A 16,056-nucleotide genomic window follows, 5' to 3' on the forward strand; every position below is an offset into this window, starting at 1 on the left:
AGGGAAGAAAGGTGTGGATGCTGTGTGGCTAAAACCATTAACTGTGAGCCTAATTGTGCGGGTGGCCCTTTGTGCTCCACAAACCCTCACGTGCCGCTCACAGTTGTTCTTTCCTAACCTGTAGTACTTGGGGAGTGAGCTGTACTCACTAGTCCTTGATTTTTTCATGACCGGACTACGTCTCAAGCTTGGAGTAATGCCATATGGTTCATCCCCCGGGTCAATGCCCGCCCTCCCTGTATTCTACCAGCTCCCACATTGTTTTACTCCGGCACATTCATGGTAGGCTCAGAAAATCAGGGTGCACTATATACTGAAAACCCCCCCATATCTAACCTTCATTTTGGCACCCTGACTTCCCATCAAGAGGACCTCCGTTAAGTCCACCCACCACACGCCACTGCAGCAAGCGTTACCATGCTTGCTACATGATTTGCCAGCCATGGCCAGTTACAAAGTTACAAACACAGCGAAAAGAAAATGTCATAGGTCAAAACACAAATTAGATTAAAAGATGAATACTAGCTAGTTGTTTTCTTCTTTCTTTGTTAAACCAAATTATTTCTGGTCAGCCGGGTGTGATTTATATGACAAGTCACAAAACCTAAGCCTTAAAATGTATATAATAAATAAATATGCTGGGAAACATTGCAGAAGAGACATGCAGTATTCACTTCACCAAGCAGGTGGCTTCCAGGAAAATAAATACCATGTGACTAAATAAATAATGAGCAATACCAATGTGATCCAATTCCTTGCATTTTGAGCCCCTATATTCTAAGAAGTAGGGGAACAGAACTTGACTAATAAGGGTTTATAGATTATTGGCTACCTGCCTTTTAAATGTCAGATTGTGGGCTTTCAGATTTTCAAGATTTGGCATTATGTTCTGGATTATTAACAGCAATTATTAAAACAACCTTTCTGGCTGGGCACGGTGGCTCACGCCTGTAATCCCACCACTTCGGGAGGCCGAGGCTGGTGGATCACGAGGTCAGGAGATCGAGACCATCCTGGCTAACACAGTGAAATCCCGTCTCTACTAAAAAAATACACAAAAATTAGCCAGGCGTGGTGGCGGGCACCTGCAGTCCCAGCTACTCGGGAGGCTGAGGCAGGAGAATGGCATGAACCCAGGAGGCGGAGCTTGCAGTGAGCTGAGATGGCGCCACTGCACTCCAGCCTGTGCGACAGAGCGAGACTCCGTCTCAAAAAAAAAAAAAAAAAAAAAAAAAAAAAAAAAAAAACAAATGTATATGGGTACAAATGATTATTAATAGCTGCTATAATGGGCTTTCCTGCCAAGTGGCAAGCTTTGTAGTTCACTTTACTGACAAATTCGTTCGGTTTACCTGTTATGATACACTATGGAAGCTTTTTCCTTAATGTTCTAAGGATTTGTTGCTTACCTCCTATGCCTTTAAAAATAATTTTTTTCCTTTATAGCTAAAGGTGACTGGCTGAGAGTTCTTTATAATATCTTGCCCAGCTACTGCAAAGGCTGAGTGGATTAATATCTTGGCACACTCACAATATTTGTGGCACGTGCGTGTACCAGAGCATACACCATTTAGGAAGGTCTGCTCTGGAGCAGTGCTACTCAAAGTATGGTCTGAAGACTAGTTTCAGTCCACAGACTGTTAGTTTCTTCTAATCTGCAGCCATATAAATTGAAAGGAAACATTTAGAAACCCTTATAGTCATTTGATCTCGGTATTTTCATTATTTTACAAAAGTATCCGATGCACAAATGTTTAGAAATTTTTTAAAAAACAGGTCCTTTAACAGATAGTTTGAAAAGTCCTGCTACTCGTAAAAGTGGAGTTGGTGAGCCATAGAATATGTACAGTATCTACTTCAGTAGACAAGCCAAGTTGTTTTCCAGACCATTGCTCTAAATTATATATCTCTCATCTACTTCAGTAGACAAGCCAAGTTGTTTTCCAGACCGTTGCTCTAAATTATATATCTCCCTCTCTACTTCCTCCACATCATCACCAACACTTGGTATTGAAAGATTTTTTATTTTTGCCAATTGGGTAGGTGTGAAAATGGTATCTCATTGTTTTATTTATTTATTTGTTTGTTTGTTTGTTTTTAGACAGAGTCGTCTCTGTTGCCCAGTATCTTCTCTGGCATTGAGAAATTTGGCTCCCTTTTTTTATATTGCATTTATTTATTTGCTCAATCAATAAACTTGCTTGTTTGCTCAATTTAAACAATCTATCAGCTACTCCAGCCTCCTTCTTTACACACCAGTCCTGTGTCCCCATCCTACCAACCACATTTTCACCCTCTGTGTCTGTTTCCATGACTCCTCACTCACCCCTCTGTGTCCTCAGCTGCCAGGCCTGCTAGCCTGTGTCTCTGTGTGTTTCCTCAGCCCCTAATCCCATCATTGCATATCCTTGGCCATTCAGCCTGTTGATCTGTACCTCCATTAACTCCCCCTACTACCCTGTGTCCCCAGTCACCAGCCTCCTAGTCCACACTTCTAATACAACTTCCCAAGCCCCCTCATTTCCCAGTATCCTCGACCTCCAAACCCTGTACCCCGCCATGCCTCTATGCAGCTCCCCAACCTTACTGGCACCTCCATGCAGCTCTCTATCTACTGCCCACCTCTCCAGCCACCATTTTGACCCTGGTAAACTAGGAATGGAAGGGAAAAGGAGGGCAATTTTTACTCTTATTCTCATCTGAGTGTACAGCAGAGTTTACCAGAGGCTTCACAAATGATCAGGCTATTGCTCTGGCAGCTAATGAAATGAGTACTTGTGTTTTATAAGTCTGAAGATTTAGCTTCAATGTGTTCATCAGTTTTGGTTTTTGTATGATATTGAAGATTCAAAAATAACCTAAAATCCAAATGATAATTAAAAGAAACCACTAATGGAAGAAAAAACATTGATAATGTGTTTTCTTTTTTCTAATTAATTCTGTAATAGTAGAGCCCTTAGAATGCTTTGATGGCCACCTATTGCTTAATCATATGTAACTGTGATTGATCTGACCCAGACTACTCTTCCATTAGGTATTATATATAATGAATATCAAATAATAACCAATCAGCATAGAGCACACTCAGTAATTTGTAGGTTTGTTCTTTCATCAAAAACATTTATAGCTTTCAGCTTTTAAAAATAGTTCTGGAGCACAGCAAGATAGAGAATGGGAAAATTGGCCTCTATATTACAGAGGATAGCAGATGAACAGGGTTGATTTCATTTTGGGCACTTTGCCCAGGACACTTTTAATAGCATATATAGTTACTCTAGGGATTCTGAATCTGTGGTTATGTCAGGCTTACACATTTTTTCTTTAAAAGGAAAATTTGCAAGTTATTAGACTTCAGGTACATTAGTATGACTTAAATTTTTAATTTTTAATGAAGTTTCTATAATGCAGTCATTGAAATTTATGGTGTGAGGGCTGGATTCCTTAGTATTAAAACTAGCCTAATCATGGATAGAAAAATATTTTAAACTTTCTTCTTCTAAAACACAGTGTGTTCCTCAGTTCTTTCAAAGTTTGTTTTTTTGTTTTGTTTTGTTTTGTTTGAGACAGAATCTCGCTCTGTCGCCCAGGCTGGAGTGCGGTGGCACAATCTCGGCTCACTGCAACCTCTGCTTCCCAGGTTCAAGCGATTCTCATGCCTCAGCCTCCCTAGTAGCTGGGATTACAGGCACACACCACCACGCCCGGCTAATTTTTTGTATTTTTAGTTGAGACGAGGTTTTGCCATGTTGCCCAGGCTGGTCTCAAACTCCTGAGCTCACGCAGTCCCCCCACCCCAGCCTCCCAAAGTGCTAGGATTACAAGTATGAGCCACCACACCTGACCAGCTCTTTCAAAGTTTAAGTCAAATTTTAAAAGATGTCTAAACTAGGAATTGAAAGTTTATTTAATGTGAAGAATTCTTAATCTTAGCATTTTAAAGGAATTTTTGTATACTCTGGAATCAAGTATTTTAGAAAAAAATTAAATTTTAGAGATGCTATACTTTCTATTTCACTACATTATAATTTAGAATCATTAACCTTAGAATTTGCTTTAAAAATTGGAAGGAAAAGCCGGGCACAGTGGCTCATGCCTGTAATCCTAGCACTTTGGGAGGCCAAGGTGGGTGGATCACCTGAGGTCAGGAGTTCGAGACCAGCCTGGCCAACATGGTGAAACCCCATCTCTACTAAAAATACAAAAATTAGCCAGGCATGGTGGTGCGTGCCTGTAATCCCAGCTACCCGGGAGTCCGAGACAGGAAAATCGCTGGAACCCTGGAGGCAGAGGCTGCAGTGAGCCAAGATCGCGCCACTGTACTCCAGCCTGGGTGACAGAGCGAGACTCTGTCTCAAAGAAAAAAAAAAATGGAAGGAAAAATATCAATATGGGCTGGGCACAGTTGCTCATGCCTGTAATCCCAGCACTTGGTGAGGCCAAGGTGGGCAGATCACCTGACGTCAGGAGTTCGAGACCAGCCTGGCCAACATGGTGAAACCCCGTCTCTACTAAAAATACAAAAATTAGCCTGGCATAGTAGCAGGCACCTGTAATCCCAGCTACTTGGGAGGCTGAGGCAGGAGATTTGCTTGAACCTGGGAGGTGGAGGCTGCAGTGAGGGGAGATTGTGCGGCTGCACTCCAGCCTTTGAGACAAGAGCAAGACTCCATCTCAAAAAAAAAAAAAAAGAAAAATACCAATATGGTAATAGAGCTTGTGTTGAGATAGTGGCTTTGAGTGAACTTTTCCTTTTTTCTGTTTTCCAAAATTTCAACAATATGTTCATTACTTTTATTATATATAAAATTATTTATTAACTATACCCCAAAATTAGCTTTAAGAAGCACTGGACATTAAAAAGGCTAAGATTCTTTTTTTTTTTTTTTTTTGAGACGGAGTCTCACTCTGTCACCCAGGCTGGAGTGCAGTGGCGCAATCTCGGCTCACTGCAACCTCCACCTCCCGGGTTCAAGCAATTCTCCTGCCTCAGCCTCCTGAGTAGCTGGGACTACAGGCACATGCCACTACGCCCGGCTAATTTTTTGTATTTTTAGTAGAGATGGGGTTTCACCATGTTAGCCAGGATGGTCTCAATCTCCTGACCTTGTGATCTGCCTGCCTGGGCCTCCCAAAGTGCTGGGATTACAGGTGTGAGCCACTGTGCCCGGGCTAAAAAGGCTGAGATTCTTAAAGAATTATCTCACATTAGGTAATATGGAAGCTTCCCTTTGTTTTAGAGTGATATGTTTAAATATGGTAGGCCAAGTTCTTACTATAGACATTTTCTTTATAATGTATTTAATAAAAAGATTATTAGAGCAGAGAAAATAATTTTATTTTTTGAGACAAGGTCTTGCTTTGTCACCCAGGCTGGAGTACATTGGCATGGTCATAGCCTACTGCAGCCTTGACCTCCTGTGTTTGAGTGCTCCTCCCACCTCAGCCCCTCAAGTAGCTGGGACCACAGGCACGTGCCACCACACCCTACTAATTTTTAAATTTTTTTGTAGAGATGGAGTCTCGCCATGTTGCCCAGGCTGGTCTTGAATTCCTGGACTCAAGCAGTCCCCTGCCTTGGCCTCCCAAAGTGCTGGGATTATAGGCGTGAGCCAACTTGCCCAGCCAAAATTATTTTATATAGTACAAAAATCTGGAAATTATTAGTACTCTTAATACATAAGAGGAAGTGATTTTTTAAGTATTATGTTGTTTCAGAAATATCAGAAATTTCTGGCATTTTCTTCTGGCATTTGCTTCTTACATTGAGCAATACTGTACAGTCATACATTGCTTAATGACAAGGATACATTTTGAGAAATGCACTGTTAGGCAGTTTTGTTGTTGTGTGAACATCATAGACCTTACACAAACCTTGATGATATAGCCTACTACACAACTAGGCTGTATGCCATAGCCTATTGCTCCTAGGCTACAAACTTGTACAGCATGTTACTATACTAAATACTGTAGGCAACTGTAACAGAGTGGTAGGTATTTGTGTATCTAAACATATCTAAACTTAGAAAAGGTACAGTAAAAGTATGGTATTGTAGGCCAGGTACAGTGGCTCACTCCTGTAATCCCAGCACTTTGGGAGGCTGAGGTGGGTAGATCACTCGAGGCCAGGAGTTCAAGACCAGCCTGGCCAACATAGTGAAACCCCATCTCTACTAAAAATACAAAAATTAGCCAGGCATGGTGGCAGGTGCCCATAATGCCAGCTACTCAGGAAGCTGAGGCAGGAGAATCACTTGAACCTGGGAGGCGGAGGTTGCAGTGAGCCAAGATGATGTCATTGCACTCCAGCCTGGGCAACAGAGTGAGACTCCATCTCAAAAAATATATATATGATATTGTAATCTTATGAGACTGCCATCCTATATGCAGTCCATCATTGACTGAAGCGTTGTTATACAGCATTTGACTATACTTTCATTGAGTCAATACTTCAGGATCTTTACACGTGCTGCTATCTCCTGGAATGTTGCTCCTTGCCTCTTCTTCCTTCCTCTAACACATTCCTACTTCTTCAGTCTTGGCTTATATATACCTTCTTCCAGGAAGCTTGCCATATCCCACCTCCCCTACTTCCCAACCCTCGCCTTCCTATCTTCATCCCTACCCAGGTTAAACTGTTACTTATTTGCAGGGCCTATTCAGTTCTGTGTAATGTTTGCCATCATCTTAGACTTCAGTTCAATATTTGTTTTCCCCACTGTTCCTTAAGCTTGATGAGGGCAGGACCTGCAAGTATCTTGCTCTAAGCAACTCTACGTTGTATCCTGGCCAACATGGTAAAACCCCGTCTCTACTAAAAATACAAAAATTAGCCTGGCATGGTTGCGCTCGCCTATAATCCCAGCTACTCAGGAGGATGAGGCAGGAGAACCACGCCCGGCTAATTTTTGTATTTTTGGTAGAGATGGGGTTTCACCATGTTGGCCAGGCTGGTTTCTAACTCCTGACCTCAAGTGATCCAACCGTCTTGGCCTCCCAAAGTGTTAGGATTACAGGCGTGAGCCACCACATCCAGCCTTGAATTCCTTTAAATATTATGCTACTTTGTTTGCTCTTCCAAACTCTAGTTGGCATTACTTAATAATGGGGTCTTTCCATTACAGTTGTAACTTTTTTCCATTATTAGTTATAACTTTGATATGATGGGTAAGTAAATAGATAAATTAGATAACTATGAGTTTTCACTAACTTGGGATATTCTTAGCTTTTTAACATTTGGGATGGGTACCATCCCAGTGTCTCAGATGCTTGATAGCAATATATAGTCACAGTACATTTCTTAAGTGATAAATAGTAGCTACAAGTGTTGATGGTTCTGGTTGGCTATAATAGTCCCAGTAGTCCAATGGACTGCTACCAAAATAGTACAGTACATGAGATATACCATGATAAAACCACAACCAGAATTGTGGTCATCATCTCCTACTTTTTCTTCTTTTTTAGACCTTTTTATTTTTATAAGGTTGTGTTTCTGTTTTCCTAATCCTTATTTGTAAAGTTTAAAATGAATAGCTTTTATATAAGGATTTAGAATATTTAAGGCCAGGCACGGTGACTCATGCCTGCAATCCCAGCACTTTGGGAGGCCAAGGCGGGTGAATCACTTGAGCCGAGGAGTTCAAAACCAGCCTGGGCAACATAGGGAAACCCCATCTTTACAAAAAATGCAACAATTAGCCAGGCATAGTGCTCTGCACCTGTGGTCCTCTTACTCTGGAGGCTGAGGCAGGAGAATTGCTTGAGCCCAGGAGGTTAAGGCTGCGATAAACTGTTATCACACCACTGCACTCCAGCCTGGGCAACAGAGCAAACCCTATCTCAAAATATATATATATACACACATACATATTTTATATGTATACATATATTATACATATACACATAATACATACATATATAATATATGTACATATAATGGGTCAAAAAATTAAAAACAAAATATTTAAACATTGTGGGTGACAGAGTGAGATTTGGTCTCAAAAAAATAAATAAATAAAGGAATTCATTTGGTAAGTACTATTTATTATCTGTTATGTATTAGGCACTGTGCCAGACACAGAGGATACAACGTAGAGTTGCTTAGAGCAAGATACTTGCAGGTCCTGCCCTCATCAAGCTTAAGGAATAGTGGGGAAAACAAATACTGAACTGAAGTTTAAAATGATGGCAAACATTACACATAACAGAATAGGCCCTGCAAATAAGTAACAGGAGTTTAACCTGGGTAAGGATGAAGACAGGAAGGCGGGGGTTGGGAAGTTTTCTAATAAAACTAAATTATTAAGTTATATAATATATAATTATTATATAAAGTTTTCTAATAAAACGAAATTATTATATACATGTGACACGTTGGCAAGTAGAGGAGAAAAAAATGTTAATATATTGAGTTTCTACATCTGTATGATATTTAGCTACTACTTTTCTACTCATTAGATTACATATTGTGTCTTTTTTACAGTTCAAACGATATGTCAATAAACTTCGAAGCAAGAGTACAGTTTTCAAAAAGAAGCATCACATAATAGCTGAACTTAAAGCTGAATTCGGTCTTTTGCAGAGGACTGAAGAACTTCTTAAGCAACATCATGAAAATATTCAACAACAACTGGTAATACGGTATTATCTTGGGCTACTATAAATACAAATGCCAGGAGGTTTATGGGTTACAGCTTCATACTGAGGTCATTGTTTTTACTGGAAAAATCATAAAAGTATTACTTTTCTCTGATTAATTACAGACATGTCATATAAGTTGATTCATTTATTTTTAATGTAGCAGTAAGCACTGGCTTTTGTGTGTATGCTGACTTTGGGGTTATTAATAGAATAACTTGAATTCCAAGTAGGTTTTTTCTTTTAGTTAGTTGGTTAATATGGGTAAAATTATCATACCAAAAGAGTGACTGTAAAATATTTTTTTATCATGGCCTGCTGGGCAGAAATTTCTAAGCAGCCACTTCCAAGAAGCTTTGGAAAGAAATATCCAGGGAAGTGCTGTGTGGAAGTCTGCCTCCAGGCTTATTCCTTATGTGTTTGTGCCTTGGTTGTCTGAAAAGAGTTAAACCCAAAAGTAGTCCAACAGCAAAGTTGTTCTCATTGTGGATGCCAGTTCCTCAGGGTTTTCTTCATTTGGCTTTTTTTTTTCTTTCACCAACGGGGAAACTGTTTCATCTGGGTGCTGGTTTACCAGCTAGCAATAATCTGGTAGAAGTAAGTGGAATTTCAACCAGTTGTGTTTCCTTTTAACTGGCAGTATGAACTGTCTCATGCTGATGAATATTATTTGCTTTTAGGGAACTTAAGACTGAAAATTTACTGTGAATCAACATGGATTCTAACAGCACTAACTTTAAAACTGATCGTAGTAACTGCATTATTGTTTACTTCAAAATATCTTCTAATTTCTATTGTGATTTCTTTGACCTTTTGGTTATGGCTTAAAATCAAATATTTGGGGGATTTTCTGGTTACCTTTCTATTATGAATTTCTATGTTATTTCCATTGTGACCAGAGAGCACACTCTGATTTCAGTCCTGTGAAATTTGTAGTCTTGCATTATGGCCCAGCATATGGTCTGTTTTGGTAATTGTTTCATGTGCAATGAAAAGAATGTATATTCTGCAGTTGTTGGGAATAGTATTCAAAGTATGTCAATTCAGTCAGTATGTTAGCCATGATATTCACATCTTCCATATCCCTGTTAATTTTTTGTCTACTTGTTCCATCAGTTACTGAGAGAAGTGTGTTAAAAATCTCTATAATTATTGCTTTGTTGCTTTTTTTAGTTCCATCAGTTTTTGCTTCATATTTTTTTCTTAAGTTGGGTCCCTAGAAGCAGAGCTCGAGAAGGGAATTCTTTGTGCTAGTGATTTATTGAGGTAGTACCTTCAGAAGGAGGGGAGTGAGGGAAGCAGATGAGGCAGCAGAAAAAAGCCAAGCAAGAAAAGGACATGGTCTCAACTGGTGTTGGCTTCATTCTGATCCCGTGATCAACTTTGGAACAAATTGCACCGGAGTTGATTCCACCTTGATGCAAGGGGGCTGGCCTTTTGTACCCTATGGCAGTCAGTCATTTGGCTGTGGTCAAGTGTAACCTCTTAGGTGAGACACCTCCCATTTGGCTGAGGGCACTCTCTGGAGAAGGGGGTAACTATGAGCTATTTAGCAGTCAACACTCATAACAGTTTGCAAATGAGGTCTGAGTGGGGCACCAGCAACATCTACTACAGTTCACCCCTTGCACTAGTAGGATCTACTTGTTTGTCACATTAAATTTACTCCACCCAGCTATAGCTTCTATAGGATTCTATTTGGTCACAATTTCTAAGAAAACTTACAGGAGAAAGATTAGTGGGACAAATGGAAACTCTCATTGCTACATTTGGTTCCAAAGACATAACTGATATTCAACATCTCCTTCCTTTACTATCCATTCTAGAGTTCCCTCACCTCAGCTAGTACCTCCTCTGGTTTAGATGACTTACTTGGTGAGATGACCCAGTTCCTCACCCTTGAGAAGTGTGAGACTCTAGTAATCATGCCCTTACCAGGCCATGGTTGCTATACTTCCCCATTTACAGTTAAAACTGGGCATGGGAGTACCAAGATAAGCCCTAATGGATCATCTGAGTCCTAAATATATTTATTTCTGTCGCTGTTATATAGCAGCATCTATATAGCCTTATGATGGCCTGCTTTCTTTGCCTGCTGATCTATTGACATGAGAAGCCCAAGTGACGAGATGGTAGTCAGAACATTAAGTGTCAAGGGCCTCTTAATGTGCCTTCTGATGAAAGCATGCCCACTCTGGCAACCAGAACATCTATACCCACAGAGCCTACAGTTGTCTGGAAGGGAAGCATAATTCCCTAAAGTGGATCATTGGGGATCATGGTTAGTGGTGACACCTATACTTTCATTTCATGGTTCTGAGACCTATGCTTTCTATTGGGAACATAGCACCATATCATGGGCATTGGTTTAAGGTGTACACCCGATTCTAAAGGTAGAACTCATTTTCATAGGCCATCCAGTTCCAACTGGGGCCTTAACGTTTAAGACACTGTTCCACTATTCTGTCAGGCCATCAGCTTTCCAGATAGTGTAGCGTGTGGTAAAATTACTGAATTATATGGTCATATGAATGCTATCATACTTCCTTTGCTGTAAAATGTGTCCCTTGGTTTGAGGTGATATTATGTGAGATTCCACATCAGTAGACTGAATGCTCTTAGCCCTTGGATAGTAGTGCTGGCTGAAGTACAATGGGCAAGAAAGGCAAACCTACACCCAGAATATGGATCAGTCCCATTAAGGATGAAATGTCACCTTTTTCAGGGCAGAAAGGGTCTGATGTTATTAAATTGCCACAAAATAGGAGGTTGGTTTCCTCAAGGGATGATTCTATACCCAGAGCTCAGGAATGGTCTCTGTTGCTGGCAAGTCAGACGTTTGATATTGGCAGTAGCTAGATGAGCATTGATGAGAGAGCCCATGCTATTTGGCTCATACATAACTTCCATCTCTACCAACAAAGCCATTCTGTTTGTGAGTCCATTGGTTAAGCACTGTGTGGGCCAATGTCAGAGGCTGGCTGACATCTGCTGGCCAAATCATCCTTTCCACCTGGTTGTTCAGTGCCTCTTCTGCAGTGGACATGTTCCGGTTTCCATGTAATGAAAAGATCATTATACTTAGTTCCTACTCCCGTAGGTTCAAACACATGCCTCTTTCCTAGACCTCCTTGTCCTTGCTGTCTTGTATCTTCCAGGGCCTTGACCGACAAGCTGAGCCATTTGCCACTGCCCAGAGGATACAGGATAATCTGGGGATTCAAGGTTCTCCAGTGGGTCTATCCAGATACCCCCATCGCAGACTCAGCACCCTTTTTCTTCTCTGTCAGGGCCCTGACTTTGGCATAGAATATTTGCCTAGACTAAGAATTCAACTTTCTCTGGAGTTTTGCCAGTCTTAAAATTAAGTCCTGTGCCTGGTTTTCAGCTCCCTCTGCCCTTTAGCCATGGGAAATGAGGGTTTCTTTAAAGCCCTTAAGGAGGTTCTCTAACTTGATCACTTTGCTTTAAATTACAAATTAGGCCGGGCATGGTGGCTCATGCCTGTAATCCCATCACTTTGGGAGGCCGAGGTGGGCGGATCACAAGGTCAGGAGATCGAGACCATCCTGGCTTACATGGTGAAACCCCGTCTTTACTAAAAATGCAAAAAAATTAGCCAGGTGAGCTGTCAGGCACCTGTAGTCCCAGCTACTCGGGAGGCTGAGGCAGGAGAATGGCGTGAACCCGGGAGGCAGAGCTTGCAGTGAGCCGAGATCACGCCACTGGACTCCAGCCTGGGTGACAGAGCGAGACTCCATCTCAAAAACATAAATAAATAAATTATAAATTAATGGATTTGAGCCTGTTATTTTATCTCTTCAACCATCAGTGGAGTTTAGTGATAGCCACCCCAATTCCATAGTCCTTATAGTTACTATTTTTCTTCAAGTACCAGAAATATTACACCATCTAGTGCATCTTTGTATTTATTGAAGGACACACTTATGAAGGATAAAGGGAAGGGAGCAGGAGGAGGCAGGGAAAGCCTTCAGGCTCTGATACAGGTCTGACACCTGTGAAAGGAGAGGGCAAAGGAAGATTGGGTAGAAATAGCCTCAAACTTCAACACAACTCTGAGAAAGTTTTGGTCAGGTTGATGGAGAGTTCCTGAGCCAGTCACCTATGAGAGGAGTCCTTTGTCAGGCAGGACTGGGCCAACACTAGTACTACTGCCGTGCTCAGTCATTGGCTAAGAGCAGCTCCAGGGAAGCATAGCGTTGGTGCAAACATGATGATGGACCCAGAGGGGCAGCAGCTATGGATGTCAGTCAGCTCTGTTCCTCTCAGCCAACTCTCTTGAAAGCAATCTGAGCCATAAATTTTGTTGGCCACCACAATCCCCATCCATCTGTATTCTTCTTCCCCAATTCACCACAAGTGAAAATCTTATTAATTGCACTGCTGCAACATGCCTGGGACTGTCAGTAGTCTACCTGCCACAGTGATGGAGTCCTTAGTTCCATTTAGCCAGTGAGTGATTGCACTCTAGTGCTTATGCCAGAGATCATGATATACACCCTTGACTGATTACAGTCTTCACTAAATTTTTTGCTCTTTTTTTTGAGACAGAGTCTCTCTCTGTTGCCCAAGCTGAAGTGCAGTGGCACGATCTCGGCTCACTGCAACCTCCGCCCCCCAGGTTCAAGTGATTCTCCTGCCTCAGCCTCCCAAGTAGCTGGGACTACAGGAGTGTGCCACCACGCACAACTATTTTTTTGTATTTTTTTTTAGTAGAGACGGGGTTTCGCCGTGTTAGCCAGGATGGTCTCAATCTCCTGACCTCATGATCCGCCCACCTCGGCCTCCCAAAGTGCTGGGATTACAGGTGTGAGCCACTGCACCCAGCCAGTCTTCACTAAATTTTTACTTTTGCCGTGTCCTAGGCAATGCAAGAACCTAAAACACTTTAACTTTGTTTACCTCCTTCCCATATTTAGTGCTATTGTTGATAATTTTTTTTAATTCTAAATATAATTTTCTTGAGAAGGGGTCTTGTTCTGTTGACCAGGCTGGAATGTAGTGGTACAGTCAGAGCTCACTGCAGCCTCAACCTCGTGGGCTCAAGTGATCCTCCCAAGTACCTGGGACTACAGGCGTGCACTACCACACCCAGCTAATTTTTATGTGTATTTTTTTTTCCAGAAATGGGGTCTCACTATGTTGTCCAGGCTGGCCTCAAACTTATGGGCTCAGGCAATCCTCCTACCTCAGCCTCCCAAGGTGCTAGGATTACAGGTGTTAGCCACTGTGCCTGGGCCTAGATAGAATTTAAATCATACATGATATTATGTTCAGTATTATTCTGGATTATCTACCTGTTTACTCTTTTCATGGTTCTTCTTTTCTTCCTTCATCATTGTTCTTCTATTGGTATCTGTCTAATGAGCTCACCTTAAGTATTTTATTTAGTTCAGGTCTGCTGAAATCTTCTCAGTTTTTGTTTTTCTTAAGACACCTGTATTCTACCTTCGTTTTGAAGCACATTTTTACTGAATGTAGAATTTTTGGTTGGCAGCTATTTTCTTTCAGCACTTTAAAGATTTAATTCCATTGTCTTCTGACTTGCATTATTTATTTCATAACATCAACTATACATCTTATTTGTTTGTTTTAAGGTACTCTGTTATTCTCTGGTTGTTTTTAAGATCTTCTCTCTGTGTTTGGTTGTTCAGTGGTTTTACTATAACTTTTCTAGGTGTGATTTTCTTTTTTATTCACCTGGCTTAAGGTCTGTAAAGCTTCCTGAATATGTGGCTTGATGTCTTTGTTCATTTTTGAAAAGTTCTCAGCCAATGTTTATTTATTTATTTATGTCTTTCCTTTCTTTCTTTCTTTCTTTCTTTCTTTCTTTCTTTCTTTCTCTCTTTCTTTCTTTTCTTTTCTGTTTTTGTTTTGTTTTTTTTGAGACAGGGTCTCACTCTGTTGCCCAGGCTGGAGTGCAGTGCTGTGATCTCGTTTCATTGCAGCCTCTACTTCCTGGGCTCAGGCGATTCTCCCACCTCAGCCTCCTAAGCAGCTGGGACCACAGGCCCGAGCCACCATGCTCAGCCTTTTTGTGTGTGTGTGTGTATTGTTGGTAGTTTTTTTAGAGACAGGGTTTTGCCATGATGCCAAGGCTGGTCTTGAACTCCTGGGTCCAAACGATCCACCTGCCTTGCCTCCCAAGGCTGGGGTTACAGGCATGAACCACCATGCCCAGCCCAGTATTTCTTCAATTATTACTACAATCTCATTCTGTCCTCTTTTACTTTAACTCCAACTACATGCATGTTGGACATTTTCACCATTTTCCATGTATTTCTTATGGGCTTTATGTTTTTCTTTTTCTTTTTTTCATTTTCTATTATTTTTTTCCTCTCTGTGATTCAATCTGTATTTTTTTCTATGGTGCTATTTTTCCAGTTGATTAATCGTCTTCTTTTTTGTGTGTCTAGTCTGTTATTTAATTCATTTGTTGAATTCTTAATATCAATTATTATATTTCTCAGTTTTAGAATTTCCATATGATTCAATTTTATAGATTGCAGTTATTTGTAACATTCTTCAACTTTTTGTTTATTTTCTTGAATATATTAATCTCAGCTATTTTAAAGTTCATGTCTGAAATTTATTTGAGCAACTATTCCTGTTGTCTGTTTTTGTTTGTTTGTTTTTTGAGACAGAGTCTCACTCTATCACCCAGGCTAGAGTGCAGTGGTGTGATCGTGGCTCACTGCAACCTCCACCTCCTGGGTTCAAGTGATTCTCCCACCTCAGGCTCCTGAGTAGCTGGGACTACAGGCACCCACCACCACACCCGGCTAATTTTTTGTATTTTTAGTAAAGACGGAATTTCACCATGTTGGCCAGGCTGGTCTTGAACTCCTGACTTCAAGTGATCTGCCCTTCTCGGCCTCCCAAAGTGATGGGATTACATGCATAAGTCACTGTTCCTGGCCATGTATTTTTTTCTTTTGATTTTCATTCATTTGGGTCTATTACTTTGCTTACTTAGTAATTTTTTATTGAATGTTGGGTGTAAAGTGTCATTAAATTTTAGAAGCTCTGACTATATTTGTTTTTCTATAAGGAGGATTTAATTTTTTTCTGGAAAGTTACCTTGATCAAGTTGAGGGTAGGTTTTTTTGTTTTGTTTTGTTTTTTGTTTTTCTTAAACTGGTATTTCTCCAGTTTTCTCTTAATCCAAAGATACAGTTCTTATACCTGTGGTAGAGACTTTAGGAAGTGGTCCTTACTCCAAGGATGTAGGTCTTACTCCTAGGTTATAGACCTTCTAAGGAGTAGACCTTCTAGGTTTTCAGCTGATAATGTGAGTCATTTACCAAAGCCTGTGCACCCTGGAAAGTCTTGAATTCCTACCTTTATCTCCCTAGTACTGTGAGACTGCTACAATCTTTGCTCAGCTCTTTAATAACCCAT

The 16,056-nt window shown here is 40.8% G+C and overlaps 1 protein-coding gene across 3 annotated transcripts in view; it reads left to right on the top strand.

Moving 5' to 3' along the window:
• The window catches only part of IFT81 (intraflagellar transport 81), a 105,813-nt gene that overhangs the window by 50,559 nt on the left and 39,198 nt on the right, over positions 1-16,056 (top strand). For all 3 annotated transcript variants that reach the window (XM_055236365.2, XM_063614452.1, XM_055236368.2), the window contains one exon: positions 8,480-8,629. In XM_055236365.2, coding sequence (XP_055092340.1) covers positions 8,480-8,629 — 150 coding nt within the window. The remainder of the gene's footprint in view (positions 1-8,479; positions 8,630-16,056) is intronic.

Source organism: Symphalangus syndactylus, chromosome 13 (assembly GCF_028878055.3).
Source record: "Symphalangus syndactylus isolate Jambi chromosome 13, NHGRI_mSymSyn1-v2.1_pri, whole genome shotgun sequence".
In the NCBI taxonomy this organism is placed as follows: Eukaryota; Metazoa; Chordata; class Mammalia; order Primates; family Hylobatidae; genus Symphalangus; species Symphalangus syndactylus.